The 18,794-nt window shown below is 42.9% G+C and overlaps 1 protein-coding gene across 1 annotated transcript in view; it reads right to left on the bottom strand.

The window, feature by feature from the left end:
- Positions 1–13,015: 13,015 nt before the first annotated feature.
- The window catches only part of LOC139008877 (cytochrome P450 3A12-like), a 42,936-nt gene continuing 37,157 nt past the window's right edge, over positions 13,016–18,794 (bottom strand). Inside the window, exons 12-13 of the mRNA XM_070412616.1 lie at positions 16,976–17,138; positions 13,016–13,571 (exon numbers count right to left, since the gene is read on the bottom strand). Coding sequence (XP_070268717.1) covers positions 13,476–13,571; positions 16,976–17,138 — 259 coding nt within the window. The 3' untranslated portion in view covers positions 13,016–13,475. The remainder of the gene's footprint in view (positions 13,572–16,975; positions 17,139–18,794) is intronic.

The following is an 18,794-nucleotide window of genomic DNA, read 5'->3' as shown; positions in this document are numbered from 1 at the left end:
ATTGGATTATAGGATAGTTAAAATCATTTGCTCTCTGAAGGCGGGTAAATCTTAGAAGGGGGGATCTGAAAGGATAGTTCATCCATTAGAAGGAGGGGTCTAAATTGAGGCATTTTTAAACAATGGACATGGCTTGCTTATGAAAAGGATAAACCTCTTACTAAAAAGCTATATGGCATGAGTACTGAACGTGACCTGCCCTGTTATGAATTTATGGTCAGATCATCCTGTGAGGTTACTTCCCATAGAACCTCTTTTTTAATTCACAATTCCCCCTTTTGGTCATAAATCAAACCAAAGGATGCATTAATGACCAACTTTTTAGTCAAAGCCAAAGATTAGACTTTTTGTAACCTTATCTCAGAAGAGGCATACCATATCTTTTGCCATATACTGTCTTTTAGAACCAAGTTGTGTGATCCAGCCCATACCAAGGAGATGGGATAACACAAGTGTGTAACTAACAGGAGTCAGGGGCCATTGGTGACCATCTTAGAGGATACCCCCACAGATGTGAAACCAAAAGAATATATAGTGTCACATAAAATCAATCCAGAGAATTATAAAAGAATGCTTCATGTCTAGCTCATTCTATGAGAACGGTACCAACTTAACCCAAATCAGATAAGACAGGATAGGACATGAGTATTGCATGCCAGTTACACTCAGGACTTCAATGTAAAAACCCTAAAAAAAAACACACACACTCCAAATCCATCAGTGATAATACACCATGGCCAAGTTTGATTTGGCCCTGGAACTCAAGGGTGGTTAACAGAAAAAATATAAATATCAATTATCACATCAACCGATTAAAAGAGAAAAGTCATATCATCTCAATACTTTTTTTAAAAATATACTTTATTGATTTTTTACAGAGAGGAAGAGAGAGGGATAGAGAGTTAGAAACATCAATGAGAGAAACATTGATCAGCTGCTTCCTGCACACCCCCTACTAGGGATGTGCCCACAACCAAGCTACATGTCCTTGACCGGAATCAAACCTGGGACCCTTCAGTCCGCAGGCCAACGCTCTATCCACTGAGCTAAACTGGCCAGGGCTCAATACTTTTATTTGATGATACTAAACTCACATTCATGATATGAAAAATCTTAAATTACTCATACTAGGGATTTGTTTAATCTGATAAAAACATCTACCAAAAACCCTAAATAAAATATTATCATTCATAGTATAAAAACATTATTTTTATATCATTTTATTTATTTGTTTTAATATACTTTTTATTGTTGTTCATATTACAGATATCTCCCATTTACACACACACACCCACAAACACACACTCTTTACCCCTCTCCTCCCAGGCCCTACTCCCCCCTGTGTTTTCACTGCTCTATTGCCCATATCCATGGGCTATGCATATAAGTATGTAAGTTCTTGGCTTTATCTCTACTGGTCCCCCCAACCTCACATCGAGGTATGTCAGTCTATTCCATGCCTCCATGCTTCATTCTGTTCTTTAGATTCCACAAATAAGTGAGATCATGTGATATTTGTTTTTCTCAGATTGGCTTATTTCACTTAGCATAATATTTCCCAGGTCCACCCATGCTGTCCAGGTCCACCCAAGAGATCCCTCTTTTTTACAGATACATAGTATTCCATTGTGTAAATGTCCCACAGCTTTTTAAAATATATTTTTTATTGATTTAAGAGAGGAAGGGAGAGGGAGAGACAGAAACATCAATGATGAGAGAGAATAATTGATTGGCTGCCTCCTGCATGCCCCCTACTGGGGATCAAGGCCACAACCCAGGCATGTGACCATAATGGAACCCAAGACCCTTCAGTCCGTAGTCCGACACTCTATCCACTGAGCCAAACCAGCTATGGATCCCACAACTTTTTTATGCATTCATCTACTGATAGGCACTTCAGCTGTTTCCAAATCTTAATGTTGTAAATAATACTGCTATGAACATAGGGGTGCATATATTCTTTCTGATTGGTGTTTTGTTTTTTAGGATATATTCCCAGAAGTGGGATCACTGAGTCAAATAGAATTTCCATTTTTAATTGTTAAAGGAAACTCTATACTGTTTTCCATAGTAGCTGCACCAATCTGCATTCCCACCAGCAGTGAACTAGGGTTCCCTTTCTCCACATCCTCACCAGCACTTGTTTGTTGATTTTTTTGATGATAGCCATTCTGACAGGTGTGAGATGATACCTCATTGTGGTTTTAATTTGCATTTCTCTGATGATTATTGACTTTGAGCATTTTTTCCATATGTCTCTCAGCCATTTGTATGTCCTCTTTGAAGAAATGTCTATTCAGGTCTTCTGCCCATTTAAAAAAAAATTTTAATTTAATTTTTTTCATCTTTATTGTTGAGAGTATTACAGATGTCCCCTTTTGCCCTCCACCCAGTTCCCGCCCCATCCCAGGCCTTCATCACCCTATGACTCTGTCCTTAGGTAAGCTCTTTGGTTCATCTCTTCCCACCCACCCCCTTTCCCTCTGAGATTTATCTCTGTTCCATGCTGGTGCCGGGTCTTGGGCCTTTTATTGAAAGGTGTGGGGCTCCCTGACCCAGCTGCAGTTTGTTTGACAGATTTTTAGCCTGAGAAAGGTCAGGCCATTATATGCAAAAGTCTCTGTGCACAGCTTGGGTGGGTTTGTAAATTTCGTGGGGCGGGGTCTCAGGGAATCCCCAGGGTGGAGCAAACAGTGTGGGCTGCCATGATGGGAACTCAGATCTGACTGCCAGTCAGCCCTGCGACAGGGGAGGTCCCAGTACAAGAACCATGAGCCCTGGGAGCACCTCCACCTGGGAGAAAGCCCCAGAGTTCCTGCCCCATGCCGGACAATCCAGTCCCTCCATGTATGTGTCTCGGTCTCTCGGCGCTGGGGCTCCGAAGCAGCAGACTGGGTAAGTTTGTGCACAGGCCCTTTAAGAGGAACACTTGTGATTCCAGCAGCCTCTGTGTCACTGAGCCCCAATCCCTGCTAGTTTTTACAACCCATCGTTATGGGGACTTCTCTTCCCAGCTCTGGAGCCCCTTGCTCCTCATGGGCGGCCTCCACAGAGACCATCTCTCTCCCCATTAAAAAAACGCACACATGGGTGTCGGACCAGCCGGCTCAGCGGCTCCACTCCTCTGCTAGTCTCAATGTGCTTTTCTCTTTACTTCTCTCATTGTAGGACTTCCATTCAGGTGGTTCTAAATGATGGTTGTTCTGTATTTTAGTTGTAATTTTGATGTGAATATTATGCAATGTTATCAACCAGTTTTACCCCCAATAAATTTAATTTGAAAAATAAATCAAGTAAATGGCTCTTTTTAATAATTGCTGTGTGAGGAGCCACTGAACCCATAAATGTTTAGAGCCTTAACTTCCTGGATTTCTTATTAGGGCTGGTGGAGTCTGCCCAGCTGTGACAGCACAGGACCCGGAGCAGGCCCACCACACCCACCTTTCCCCACCCTGGTGGGATCTTAAAGCCCCCACCAGTTGAAATCCCTTTCACCCTGCTCCTCAGGTGGGGCAGAATTTGTTTCTAAACAGTTCCCCAAACCCAAAGGAACCAAAAAGGAGCAGGGAGAGCTTATTCTCTTCTCACCAACACAAGGAATTTATAAAGTTCGGTGGGAATTCCAGGCAGGCTCAGAATGAGAGCGAGGAGAGGGAGAGGTTACTTCAGTTCAAATTTGTCAATATCACAGTAATACTTATACACCCTAATGCAATATGTAAAAAATCAATATTGATGCCAAAAAATGAGAAACAAAATATCAAATTTTAAAATAAAGGCTGAGTCAGTAGGTTAATTTTATTTACACACCAAGATTCATTTAGTTCATTACATACCTGCTGCAGGGACCAAGTGTTCTCATTCTGCAACTTACCCTGAAAAGCATCAAAAAATGAAATCAGTTGATGGGTGAGTAGAGGGATGGATAAAATAGGTGTTAAACCAAATTAAGAAATTCTAATCATATGCCTGGCCAGTGTGGCTCACTGGTTGAGCAACGACCTATGTACCAGGAGATTATGGTTTGATTCCTGGTCAGGGCACATACATGAGTTGCAGGCTCAATCCCTAGTAGGGGGCTTGTAGGAGGCAGCCAACCAATGATTATGATCATTAATGTTTCTATCTCTCTCCCCCTCTTCCTTCCTCTCTGAAATCAATAAAAATATTTTTTTAAAAAGAGTTTAAACATCTTTCAAACTTGCCCTGTCTCACGTCCAACAACCTTACCCTAATCAGATTCTCATAATCTCTGACCCAGATTAGAACCAGAGGCTCCTGGCTGATGTTCTTTCAGAGGGCAACCTTTGCACATCTAATCTGGCTGTGCCCAGGATTGACTCTCAAATCCATCACTGCCAGTGCCTCATCCAGGTGAGAGGTGACCATCCCAGTTGTGTTCCCAGTGCCCCTCCTCAGACCTCACACTGCCTCAGACTGGAGTCTTTACAAGTCCATGCGCAGCCCCTACTACCCCACCCCTTCCCATGGGTTTTTTGCTCATGCTGCTTTTCCTGTCTTATTCTCTCCCAATTGCCTCATCTTTAAGATTCCTCTCAGAAACTTGAACATGGTGGTTGAACACATGCATTTACTTCTGAAGCCTCCAGAAGCCCCATAATATGCAAGAAAGGGTTTTTCTTAAAAGCCACAAGTCCATGGGGACAAAGGAAACCAGAAGTAAATGTTGGAGCCTAGAAGTAGAGTAGGAAAGAGTCATCACAAGCTCTTCATGCCAGACACCATTCTAAGCACTCCCCTTACTCCTCAAAATAGCTGTATGCAGTGGCTACTCTTATTTAAATCAGCCCACGTTACAAATGAGCAAACACGCACAGAAAGTTGCCAGAACCGGTTTGGCTCAGTGGATAGAGCATCGGCCTGCGGACTCAGGGGTCCCAGGTTCGATTCCGGTCAGGGGCATGTGCCTTGGTTGCGGGCACATCCCCAGTGGGAGATGTGCAGGAGGCAGCTGATCGATGTTTCTCTCACATCAATGTTTCTAACTCTCTATCCCTCTCCCTTCCTCTCTGTAGAAAATCAATAAAACATATTTAAAAAAAAAAAAAAAAAAGAAAGTTTAAGTCACGTGTGCAAGGTACCATTGTTACTGGAAAGGGACTGGCCCTGAGCGGGTTTGCCTCAGCCTGTGCAGGGTGTGGGTTCTTGATTTTGTGTTAGAAAGATTTCACAACACAAGTCCCGGTGGGTTTGAGAGTATGTTTAGGGGACAGCGAAACAAAGGAAGAAATGAGGGTAGAAGAAACAACGGGGGCGGGGGGGGGGGGGGTTGTGGGGGAGGAGGCTAGGCGGTGATCTACTTGGCTCTCTAGAAAAGTTACAGGAAAAGAAGTGAGCCAAGGCGGGGCTGCTGTCAGCTCACTGGGAAGGGAAGGCCACAGTGATGGAAGTGAGCTAAGGTGGGTCCGCTGTAGCTCACTGGGAAGTCAGAGAAAAAGGAGGCTTTAGAGACAGATCAGGGGGTGAGTCCGGTTGATGCTGCCCATTGCTCCCCTGGTTGTAAGTCTCATGGGGACCCTTAGAAATAAAAAGTTCATGCCCAGAAGGGGCATGGGTGTGCTCCAGAGCAAGCCACATTGAGACTTTGTCCTGAGAGCTTTTTATTCGTGTGTGTGTGTGTGTGTGTGTGTGTGTGTTGCAGGTGAGAATCTTAGGGGAGGGTTTCAGTTAAATAGTCGTCATCTTTCCAGGTGCATTTTTAATATACTGATGCATTAAAATGAGTGCATAGGGGAGTTTCTTTATAATTCTCTGGTCTGTTTACTGTTCTACTTTTAAATCAGGTCTAGCTGGCTTTAATGAGGGTTTTGTTATTTGTTCCCCAACTTCACCTGTTTAGCTGGCACACGTGGCATTAATTGGGTCTTTGTTCTCTATTTTCCCACTCCAGGGTGATTTAAGCTATGTATTTTCTGGTTAGGGAGGAGGGTGTGAATCATTTGCTCTCCAGTGCCCTTGGTTAGGGAAGGGAAGGTCTGGAGACTGACAAGCTGGCTGTAAATTGCCCAAACTCTTTGGCCTTGCCTAATTTTCTTGTCTCCGTTTCCCCATTCTACTTGCCCAGTAATTTTCCTAGTTTTTTACTATCCTGCCATATTCCCTCCTCAGAGACTTCTATCCCTAAAATCTTTTAGGATTGATGAGGGAGGATGATCTATTTTCAGTAACTGTTTCCTGCTGCCAATGGCTGTAGCCTCCCTTCGCCCGCCCTGGGTAGGATATGGAAGTCTCCCCCTGCCTGATCTAAGGGAGACAAGGGAAGGGGGTCTGAGGCTGGATCAGAGAGACCATTGGCCGATTATTGTAAAGTAGGGATGGGCTGGAATTACAAGTTAAACAAGTTTCAGTCATTATTTCTTCAAATAGTTTCTCAGTCCTTTGCTCTCTCTCTTTTCCTTCAATACCCCTCTGAGGTGGATATTGTTATGGTTAATGTTGTCCCAGAGATGCCTTAAATTATTTCTAATTTTTTTTCTATTTGCTGTTCTGATTGGGTGTTTTGTGCTACCTTGTCTTCCAAATTGCTGATTTGATCCTCTGTTTCATCTAACCTGCGTTTGATTCCTTCTAGTGTACTTACTCATCATTTCAAATATGATAGTCTTCATTTCTGACTGCTTCTCTTTTATAGTTTCTTTATGGTATTTTATGCTTACTCTCTCGTTTTTAAGTTCTTAGTGAGTTCATCTACTCTTCCCCTAAGTTCCTTCAACATTCTTATAACTGTTGCTTTGGACTCTGTATTTGGTGGATTGCTTGCCTCAGTTTCATTTTGTTATTTTTCCTGGCGATTTCTCTTGTTCTTTCATTGGGGGCATGTGTCTTTTGCTTCCCATTTTGGCTGCTTCTCTGTGTTTGTTTCTGTGTGTTAGGTAGAGCTATGTTCCCAGTCTTGGCAGAGTGGCCTTATGCTGTAGATGTTCTGTGGTGCTCAGTGGCAGTCTCCATGATCCCCTGAGCTGGGTGCTCCAGGATTATTCCTTGTGTGGCTTATGTAAGCCTTTTACTATCGTAGTTAAGTCTTGATTGCTGTTGGCACATCTGTGGGTGGAGTTGACCCTCAGATTGGCCGATTGTGAGGATTGGCCCTGATCACAAGCTGCTGTGTGGAGGCTGATCCAGGAAGCAGAATCTGCCCCAGCTGGGTCTGATCCTCCAGACCTCCCTTTGGGTTTATGACTTTTGGAGCAAATCAGGTCAAGCTCTGTTGTGGTCTGAAATCAGCCACCAAGTGTATTGTTTCTGAAATGTTTTTAAATGGACTCTGGTGCTGGTTAATGTCGGACTGCCTGTGATCGCCCTGGCTTCCTGTTAGGAGCTACAAAACACCCCATGGTTGGTAGCTGCCTATGCTGCACTGAGGTGAATGTGGGAGGGGCCATGCTACATTCCACAGCTGGCTACCATAAACGCCAGGCCAGGGACAAGTCAGTAAGAGGCCCAAGTCTACCCGAGACCCACCACAACCTGCTGGCTGCCCATTGGGCTCAGCCACTGAAAGCGCCTCGGGTGGTATGTGAGTTGTATGAGGCAGGATCTCAGTGAGTCACCAGATAGGGGTGAGCAGTGGTCAACAGGTTTATATGGATTGAACTCAGCACCAGTCCTGGGTCTGAGGCTACTTAGCAAAAGTCTCAGGGTACACCAAGGAGAGTCACCACCTTTATGGGGCCTGTGGACTTTTGCGGTGGAGCAGGGTCTCAGGGAGTCATCAGGTGGAGCCAATAGAGTTCATCCGTCTAAAGCAGATTAAGATTTGTGTGTAAAGAAGGCTCTGCACAAGAACGCTGGCTCCTGTTGGGTGCATGGGAAAATGTCCCTCACCCTAAAGCCACACAACTCAGAGTCTTCCTTATGACCCCAGACACTCTCCGTAGCTGCCATCACTCTGCCGGAGCCCAAGGTGAGCACCTTCGAGCGAGATTTTGTGTGTAACCCTTTAAGAAGATGCCTAAGTTTTCTGCGACCTACCGTCTCACCTGGTTGGACCGAATCCCCACTGATTTTCACAGCTAGATGTTTGGTGGGCTCCCTTTTCTAGCACTGGTACTGGGGGGTGGGGAGTCTGGCATCTAGCTGGGGCCTCTGGCTCCTCATGAGGGACCTCTGCAGCTGAGATATCCCTCCAGATTCTCAACTGCTGCATGTGGGTGTGAGGCCAGCCCATTTCTGGCATCTCTGCCTTCCAACTGGTCTAGGCATGGATTCTTTGTATCTTTCAGCTAGTCCCCAGATGGTTATCCAGTTTATTGTTCTATAAGTTGGTTGTAATTTTGATGTGGTCATGGGAAGAGGTTAGTGTAACTTTTCACCTCAGCTGCCATCTTGAATCTTCTACCCTTATTTCATCTTTGTTCATCAGTTGTTATGGTACCAACTGTAGAAATAAGAGACATAGCACTTTTGAATGCACACAGATGCTCAAAGAATATGTAGCTTTTTAACTTTTCATAAATGAGATCATCATCCCCATGAGTCCCCACCTGGGGTAAAACTGGGATGGAAGAAATTTTGTTTCCATAAAACAACTTCTTGGTTTCATTTGGGTAATAAACTTCTCTAAGTTTGGCCTTGCTAACTCCCTCTTTCCCTGCTCCTCTCAGAATGAAATTGGGATATTTGGGGATATGAACTGTGGGAATGGAAAAGTGGGCCTCAGACCATCACCCCATGCACCCAACAGGAGCCAGCGTTCTTGTGCAGAGCCTTCTTTACACACAGTAAATCTTAATCTGCTTTAGACGGATGAACTCTATTGGCTCCACCTGATGACTCCCTGAGACCCTGCCCCACCGCAAAAGTTTTGCAGGCAATATATTTTCCTTGTCCTAGCTCTGCAGAGGGTCTTTAAGGGTCTACTGTTGCATTCATGGTTCTATGAGGCCTGAGAGTTTCCCTTGCTAACCTGGAGCCTTCTAACTGGCATCGTGAGCCTAGCCCCACCCTCCACCCAACCTTAATGAGAGAGCATATTCACTGCTCTATGTATGAGGATTCCTCTTAGCCCTCCTGTGACATCCATGTGCAGGCCCAGAGGCTCCCCTCAGATCCTGTTATAGGCTGCATTGTGTCCCCCACCCCCAAAATTCATATGTGGAAATCCTAACCTCTAGCACTTCAAAACGTTCCTGTGTAGTTGGAGACTGGGCTTCTAAAGTACTAATTAACTTTAAATGAGAGCATATGGGTGAGTCCCAATTTAATATGACTGGTATCCTTATGAGAAAAGGAGATTCAGACACAGACAGGTACAGAAGGAAGACCATGTGAAGACACAGGGAGAACATGGCCATCTGGCAGCCAAGGAGAGAGGCCTCAGTAGGAACCAACCCTGCTGACACTTTGATCTTGGACTTCCAGCCTCCATAACTGTGAGAAAATTAATTTCTGCTGTTTAAGCCACCAGTCTATTGTACTTTGCTATAGCAGCCCTAGCAGACTAATACAGATCTAGTCTCCTTTCCCCTAGGCCAGAAAAAGGGTGTCTGGGGGCTCAATGATTATACAATAATTATGTTTCTGTCTCTACAATTAAATTATGAAATCATCTTGGGTAGAAACCATGATTTATTCACTTCTATACTCCTGGGGCCTAAGAGTTCTATGCCTGGCATGGAGGTTTTGAATGAGTATCTGAATGAATAAATTATCTCCGCTTTGTACAACCACCCTCAAATTTAATAAGATTGTGGAGAGCGGCTACAGTGTTTGGACAGGTTCAAGCCTTGGACTAATGAGAGGGCACAGTCCTCTCATGGCCACGTGCAAGTCCCAGCTTGGAGGGCAGAGCCCTCCCAGCACAATTATAGCCAACAGCTATAGTTGTAAGCTTGAACCTACGGTCCAAACACGTGGCCCCACATGTCTGAGTGATGTGGGCTTGATAGAGTTCAGGTGCATGTAATTGAGTAGGATCAAAACCCATGAGAATGTTGTAAACATCTTGACCACGCCCTTACTTTGCCTTGTGGAATCTGGCTATAAAATAAAAGACACGGCTTGTAGTCCGTGGCACTGTCTCTCTCCATCAGAGAGGGCAGCATCCCGCCGAGACTCAGCTTTCATTCTCTTGTCTGTCTTTTCTCAATCCTTCACTGCCCCCACTCGGGCTCACCAACCCTGGCTGAGCTGGCGCGGCACATAAGGCGCCCAATGTGGGGCTGAGTATGCCATGGCTGTGCCAGCCCACCACATAAGATGAAGAGTGCAGAGGTAATATCACTCTGTAAATAGTCCAATTAATTAATCATTAGTACCAGTTTCTTATGTCATAACAGGAAAGTCATATGCACAATTATGTAAACCATTTGCAAGTCACTGAAAAAGGGAAGGTCAAGCTTTCAGCAAATGTGGCCAGGGCCAAGGGACCATTGAAACCTCGCACAGCTGGCTGTAAGCCCAGTGCCTGCTTTTGGCACTTAACCTAAAGTCAATTCAACAAAACCAGAAGACATTAAGACCTAGAATGTTCTGTTACTGCCAAAAGTCCACAAAAATAGAGAAAACAGAAAATATGTTTAAGGGATAGTCCACCAATACACCAATGTGCCCATAGAATGGGGGCAGCAGGGTGGGCCAAAGAAAGGGACAATGCAGGTAATAGGACAGATGTCAGAAAGGTCATAAGTCCAGAAAAAATAGTAAGGTGTGCTTACAGAAAATCCACCTCTTCACATCATAGTGCAGCATCACATAGACCAAGGTGGGGAAGAAATGAAGCTTCAGAAAATATCTCCTGGAATCCAGTGACTGAGTCATTCAGCAGATTGGCTCTTCTGCAGTTTATCTGTGGCAAATCAGGCTGCTTCCATGACCTCTGCAGCTCAGAGAGCGTTGTTCTAAAAGTATGACTCTTAACAACATTGCCAGCACAGTTGTTTGTTCATCATGTGCTTGTAATCATTCTGAGTCTCATCTGTATTAACTTCTATAATCCTCACAATTACCCCATGAAGTAGGTCAGGGGTGGGGAACCTTTTTCCTGCCAAGGGCCATTTGGATATTTTTAACATCATTCATGGGCCAACTTAAAAATTAGCCTGCTATTGTCATAATGACTATCATCAACAAATCAACCAATGACAAGTGCTGGCAAGGATGTGGAGAAAAAGGAACACTTGTGCACTGCTGGTGGGAATGCCGACTGGTGCAGCCACTGTGGAAAACAGTATGGAGTTTCCTCAAAAATATAAAAATGGAACTCCCGCCGAAACCGGTTTGGCTCAGTGGATAGAGCGTCGGCCTGCGGACTGAAAGGTCCCAGGTTCGATTCCAGTCAAGGGCATGTGCCTGGGTTTCGGGCACATCCCCAGTGGGAGATGTGCAGGAGGCGGCTGATCGATGTTTCTGACTCTATCTCTCTCCCTTCCTCTCTGTAAAAAATCAATAAAATATATTTTAAATAAAAAAAAAAAAAAAAAAAATGGAACTCCCATTTGACCCAATAATTCCAATTCTAGGAATATATCCCAAGAAATCAGAATATATGCACCCCTATGTTCATAGCAGCACAATTTACAATTGCTAAGATTTGGAAACAGCCTAAGTGTCCATCAGCAGAAGAATGGATTAAAAAACTGTGGTACATCTACAGAATGGAATACTATGCTGCTATAAAAAATAAAGAAATCTTAACATTTGTGGCACCATGGATGGATCTGGAGAGCATTTAAGAGAAATAAGCCATATGGAGAAAGATAAATATCACATATCACTCATTTGTGGAATATAATAAACAATATAAACTGATGAACAAAAATAGATCCAGAGACATAGAAGCATTGAATAGACTGTCAAACCTCAGAGGGAAGGCAGGGGAGGGTGGGGTGGGTAAGAGATCAACCAAAGGACTTGAATCATGCATATGAACAGGACCAATGGACACAGACAATAGTGGGGTAGGGGCATGTGCTGGGGAGCAGGAGCGGGCAGGGAGAGGTCAATGCAGGAAAAAGGAGACATATGTAAAACTTTCAACAATAAAGAATTTTAAAAAATCAAAATAAATGGAACAGAATAGAGAGCCCATAAATAAATAAAAAATAGCCTGCTATATTTGGTCAAATATTTAAGTAACTCTCCCCTAATGCCTTGGAAGGCCCAGACCAAGTGATTTTGCAGGCCTTATAGTGCCTGTGGGCCAGATGTTCCCCATCCCTGAGGTAGGTGCTATTATTATCCCTGCTTCACAGATGAGGATTCTGAGGTTCGTCAAGATTAAATAACTGGGTCACCCCACTTGTAAGTGGCAGATCTGGTTAATGAATTCAGAAAGAGCCTTCCATCTCCATCATCACATACTACTGGCAGTGGTCATGTTTACCCTCCCATCAGGACAGCTGCTGGGACCCTACCCCTTTACATGTGTGTATATACAGTCATGTACATACACAAAAATCTATCTACCTAGCTATCTATCTATATAAAAAAGCATGAATTTGCCCAATACATTCCATTCCAATCTCTATGTCCACAGGGCTCATTCCGGTTTTTTCTCTTTCAAAATCAGTGACAATCCTTCTCTGATAGTGAGAAGCCTGATTTTCTTTTTCTTTTTTTTAAATTTTATTGATTTCAGAGAGGAAGGGAGAAGGAGAGAGAGATAGAAACATCAGTGATGAGAGAGAATCATTCATCAGCTGCCTCCTGCACGCCCCACATCAGGGATTAAGCCCACAACCTGGGCATGTGCCCTGATTGGCAATGGAACTGTGAACCTCCTGGTTCATAGGTCAATGCTCAACCACTGAGCCATGCTGGCCACGGAGCCTGGCTTTCATTATCCATAATACATTTACTTATTCGATCAATCTTCCTTTATGTAGCCAAACTTTGTGCCATCCCTCTCCACTCACGTATCTTAATATATCAAATTGGAGTTTCAAAAAAGGTCCCATCCAAACAGGGTTCATGATGGTTAAAACATTTAGTAGCTGGCTCCCACTAATTTGGTTCTCTAGATTCCTCCTCCTGTGCATGAAAGTATTAGGTAATCTATTATGAAAATATGTTTATTGAGTTTCTCAATATAACATACAATACAGACTATTCAAAATAAAGTGTGATATTAATGTCTCTACTGCCATTACCAAATAATTCTTGTTTTCATTAATGTTTATTGATAAAATTATAGAGAAATTTGTATTTTTGATTAGTGTTAAGGAACAGCAGACAGTACCAAGTGGGAATGGATGGAGCCAGTATTATAAGAACCCAATAAACTGGGTCTATATATTTGGCACTTTTAGTCACATCCCTTATATTACACAATATATAATACTCTGTATAGACACTGAGAAAGCTAAATGAATGTACAGAATTGCTAGTCATTCATCAAAAGTGCAATAGGTTAAGTTCATCTTCATTTTGGAGTTTTATCCACAAAGTACATAGAGATCTCTGGGGTCGAGGGATACAACTTCCTTGAAGAACAATGTGTAAGTCCTTAAGGAATGTCAGACTCCATTTATAGTTCCATCTCTCAACTCCGCCATTAGAACAATGGGTTTTTGTGGTCGAGTAAGTCCTTGAGACTCTATTTTCAGAGGGATCTGCAAATGTTAAACAGCATATGAGAACCATTTCATGAAACACTGTTAACAACAGAAGCAAGTAGATGAGATACATTAAGCACAAAAAAATCTTTACAAACATATAAAAATTACTTTTAGCATAATATATCTTTACTTCTTTATACTTATTTAGTAAGCTGTCTCATCCTGGTCAGTTAAAGCATTCGTGAATACATTCATTCAAGAAAAAATATATAAAAGGTGTCCCAAAATTCATGCAAGAAGTAATTTTGATAGAAAACATGGGTTTATAATTAAAAATTATAAATTTTTTATTGATTCATAAAGTATACAGTATAGGGTTATGTATGGAATAGCACATCGGGTAAATGGCCTCCATGGCTGTGCTGGCACATACGCAAAGCCGTGGTCTTCATTGGTCTTCATTGTCCCTGCTCCTGGGCCATAATTGGTACTTGGTAATACTTATCAATTGAAGAGATTGAAATCAAAGGGCAACAGATATTAGAATCTGATTCAATAAACCAAGTAAAATTAGGCTTTTATTTTTTGTTGTTATTGTTAATACTCACACAAAATTCAAATCTTGCGTGAATTTTGGGACACCCTTTATATAACACCTAATCTATACCAGGCCAAAGACAAAACTATGTTTGCTTGGTTTTGTTTACTGCACACCCCTCACTGGGGATGTGCCCGCAACCAAGGTACATGCCCTTGACTAGAATCTAACCTGGGACCCTTGAGTCCGCAGGCCGACGCTCTATCCACTGAGCCAAACCAGTTAGGGCTGTTTTAAATTTTAAATAAAAAGGATGTGTTTTAAAAATTTAAACCAGATTCTTAGGCATTATGGGAAAATATTTGGAAAAGCCAGGTAGAGTTCATTTCGTGCATGTTGAAACTTGCAAATTAATCCTGAGTACATTTTACATGTTTTAATTGTATGGACCAGCCTCAACTTCTAAAGCCCAGCCACCTCTACCAGTGGAAACCTTCGTTTCATGATGGAAGAAGGTCTTTGTGAAGCATTGTGCCTGTTTTCTAACACCTCCTAGATCCCAAGTGTAGTGTAAATAGTGAACTTCTGAAAATCTATACATTCCTTTGACTAATTTTTTAGCTCAATTTTCACCCAGTCACTTCTTCAGTATCGGGGGAGCCTCCAACACAGTAACCTTCTAATCTCAGTTCACTGAAGGGCAAGAAAATTGTCATGGAGAGTGAGAAGCACCAGCAATAGAAGACTGGAAGTTTTCAGGGAGTGTCTGCCCCACCCCAGGTGTGTCAGAGACCCATTTCCTCTCAGGGCTGAGTCCCTCATGTATATATACTTACAGGACTCCTTACACAGCTGCCTAAAGCCACAAATAAGTTGAAAACTATCTCTATCCTCCTCTTTCCTGAAAAAGCTGACTTAAGGAAAGGAGCTGCATAATAAACACACGAGTCCTTGAAATAAGCCTTATTATAGAGCCTTGCTTGATATGAATCAATGGCAACTATTCTGCATGTTCTTCAGAGAAGAGATTCCATATCTACCTATTAATGTAAAACCTTCCTATTTTGTAATTTCACTTCAAGGCATATATATGTAATGCACATTGTTAAATTTTTTCAAATTAAATTGATTAAAATTTGTATCCAAGAGCTCCAAATCAACTGCAAATCACTCTTTAAGCATTTCCTGCATGACTACAAGGCACCTTTGGGAATTTATGAAAAGAATAAAATGAGGTGCTAGAATTAAAGACATTCTAACGGACATAAAGAACCAAACTGGATAGTTTAATGAAAAAGTAGTAGGTTAGGTGGTACAAGTGAAGATACCAGCCTGCAGTAACAATAACATGGCGGAAGAAAATGGGCTCTGGACTAGATGGGGAAGACTTCTGGAGGGGTTTTGGGAATTAACTCGGACTTGAAGGATGAGAGGAGAATGAGAAAAACATCATAGAGTTCTTAGTAGATGTAAAAGGAGCCTAGTTTGATCGCAGCAGGGCTCCCAGAAGGAGGGGTCAAGAAGCCAGGATGGCCCTGGAAATCAGGCAGAAATGCTTTCATCAGTGATTCTCAACCTTGACTGCACATGAAAGTCAAAGGGGGAGCTTTTAAAGCCACAAAAGATAAATTATTTTAGTATCTAAGATGACTTAGGCATCAAGATTTTTCATAACTCTCCACTTATTTTGTTGTACAGCCAGCGGTTGAGAACCACAACTAACACAAGAACTTCTGTTAGTTCTAGTGGAAAAGAACAGTGTTTGAAAGTCATGATTCAGTTATCACTATACTTCAGGACTGTGCACAGCACTTCCCTTCCTTCCAGTGGACTTGAAACTAAATTTAAACTTTTCTCAAAGGACTGTACATCATCATGTCACACTAACTACATTGACTCTAGATGGCCTTTATAGTTGGATATTTATAAAAACACAGGCTTAGCACTCCAGACTAACGGGATCTTAAAAGTCACAGATGATTCCAAATAGAACCTCTAGCTTAGAGAATAAATTATTAAACAACTAGAGGCCCGGTGCACAAAATTCGTGCACAGGGTTGTGTGTGTGTGTGTGTGTGTGTGTGTGTCCCTCAACCCAGCCTGCACCCTCTCCAATCTGGGACATCCTTCTCACAATCCAGGACTGCTGGCTCCCAACCACTCACTTGCCTGCCTGCCTGATTGCCCCTAACTGCTTCTGCCTGCCAGCCTGATCACCCCCTAACCACTCCCCTGCCAGCCTGATCAACGCCTAACTGCTCCCCTGCCAGCCCGATCGCCCCTAACTGCCCTCCCCTGCCAGCCTGGTCACCCCTAACTGTCCTCCCCTGCAGGCCCGATCACCCCTAACAGCCCTCCCTTGCCAGCATGGTCGCCCCTAACTATACTCCCCTGCAGGCCTGGTCACCCCTAACAGCCCTCCCTTGCCAGCATGGTCGCCCCTAACTATACTCCCCTGCAGGCCTGGTCGCCCCCAACTGCCCTCCCTACTGGCCCGGTCACCCCTAACTGCCCTCCCTTGCCAGCCTGGTCGCCCCTAACTGCTCTCCCATGCAGGCCTGGTAGCCCCTAACTGTCCTGCCCTGCAGGCCTGGTCCCTCCCAACTGCTCTCCCCTGCTGGCATGATCGCCCACAACTGCCCTCCCCTGCTGGCCATCTTGTGGCGCCCATCTTGGGTCCACATGGTGGCAGCCATCTTTGACCACATGGGGGTGGCCATCTTATGTGTTGGAGTGATGGTCAATTTGCATATCACTCTTTTATTAGATAGGATAAGTGAGCACATTTATACATACACATGCATATAGTGTGTGTGTATATGTATGTATATATACACATACACACACACACACATCAGTTTTTACAAATTTCCCAATAAAGCATTATTTTGGCAGAGTGGTAATATGTTAAGTATCTGACCTGTGTTTCTTTGCAAGGTTTGAAGGAGAAGTTCTGCAGAACTCTGACGATAGCAAGTTTCATGTTCATGATAGCAAACCTCATGCCAATGCAGTTTCGGGGTCCACTTCCAAAGGGCATGTATGTGTAAGGATTTATACTGTCCTGGTTCTTCTTACTGAACCTGGTTCCACAACAGTAGATTAAAACAATTAATAAAACATATACACCACAAGAACTACATGTTTGGGGTTCTAGTATATAGGATACTCCAGTGGGCTAGTCAGTGAGATCCTGCTCTGATTATTTTGCTGTGAGAAATATAAGCTAGAGATCATTTCCACTCCCCTTACTCTTTAGGAGCTTTCAGTTTCATTGAAGAAAAAAGATGAATGCTGTTTAGAAGAAAATTTATTTTTAAACACTAAATTACATTCAGGATGTTGAAATGTTCACACTCTAAAGGCAAGAAGGAAATGAAGGAAAAGGAGGTTTCTCCCTCCATCAAACTCATGCTTGTCACATGCTCATGGAGGAAGGAAGCAGGAATAATACTTCCTATTATCTTTTCCTTCCCTTCCCGTCCCTTCTTTCCCCTCCCCTCCTCTGAACTCTCCCCTTCTGTCCCTCTCTCTCTCTCATTGAATAGCTTAAATCAGATGACTTACATTGGCATATGATGCTCCTCTACTCTCGTATGATCACTGGTTTCCTTATGTATCTGTTTCACTAGGCCAGTGGTCGGCAAACTCATTAGTCAACAGAGCCAAATATCAACAGTACAACGATTGAAATTTCTTTTGAGAGCCAAATTTTTTAAACTTAAACTATATAGGTAGGTACATTGTTATTAACTTAATTAGGGTACTCCTAAGCTGGCCTTTGCTAAAAACGTCCTCAATCTGATTGAGGTATGTTTGCTGAGGTCGACCCCTTCTAACTCTCCCATCCACACTCATCTTGTATACTTGTTTCGTCTATCTCCTTTCGTTCATCCTCTCTATATGTCCAAACCATCTCAACATACCTTTCTCAATCCTCAACATTACATCTTCTTTCACTCCACAATGTTCCCTAAAATTAACTTAATAAACTGTACTTAAAGTTTTTTTTAATATATTTTATTGATTTTTTACAGAGAGGAAGGGAGAGGGATAGAGGGTTAGAAACATCGATGAGAGAGAAACATCGATCAGCTGCCTCCTGCACACTCCCCACTGGGTATGTGCCCGCAACCAAGGTACATGCCCTTGACCAGAATCGAACCTGAGACCCTTGAGTCCGCAGGCCGACGCTCTATCCACTGAGCCAAACCGGTCAGGGCACTTTACTTAAAGTTTTAAGTCAACTTCGCACTGTACGTGAGCGCCCGCACGTAGTATTTTGTGGAAGAGCCACACTCAAGGGGCCAAAGAGCCACATGTGGCTCACGAGCCATGGTTTGCCAACCACTGCACTAAGCTATAAATTCTCTGAGGGGTAGATCTATGCTTTATTCAAATTTGACTCCTCAATGTTTTATTATTTTAAGGAAAAATATGTATTTTGGAAAAGTGATCATGGCATTGTGGTTATATTATTTTTTAAGGGTTCTTATATTTTGGGGAACATTGAAAATATTTACAAATGCTATGACTTAAGATAATGTGGAAATTAGCAGGGGGGTATCGATGGCATATGGATGGGGCAGTGGACATGGGTTGATTGCTGTAAGGCAGGTGAGAACACATAGAGATGCATTGTAAGTATTTTATAGACGTGTATATAGGAAATGTTTCTATATATGTTAAATACACATATACTTTTGTATATTTTTTAAAACATGGATTTTTCACAGCCT

Source organism: Myotis yumanensis, unplaced genomic scaffold (assembly GCF_028538775.1).
Source record: "Myotis yumanensis isolate MYYU_CA2020_CCGP unplaced genomic scaffold, mMyoYum1.0.hap1 SCAF_4, whole genome shotgun sequence".
Classification (NCBI taxonomy): Eukaryota; Metazoa; Chordata; class Mammalia; order Chiroptera; family Vespertilionidae; genus Myotis; species Myotis yumanensis.
Note: the sequence above shows the minus strand (reverse complement) of the source record. Positions and strands in the feature narration are given on the sequence as shown.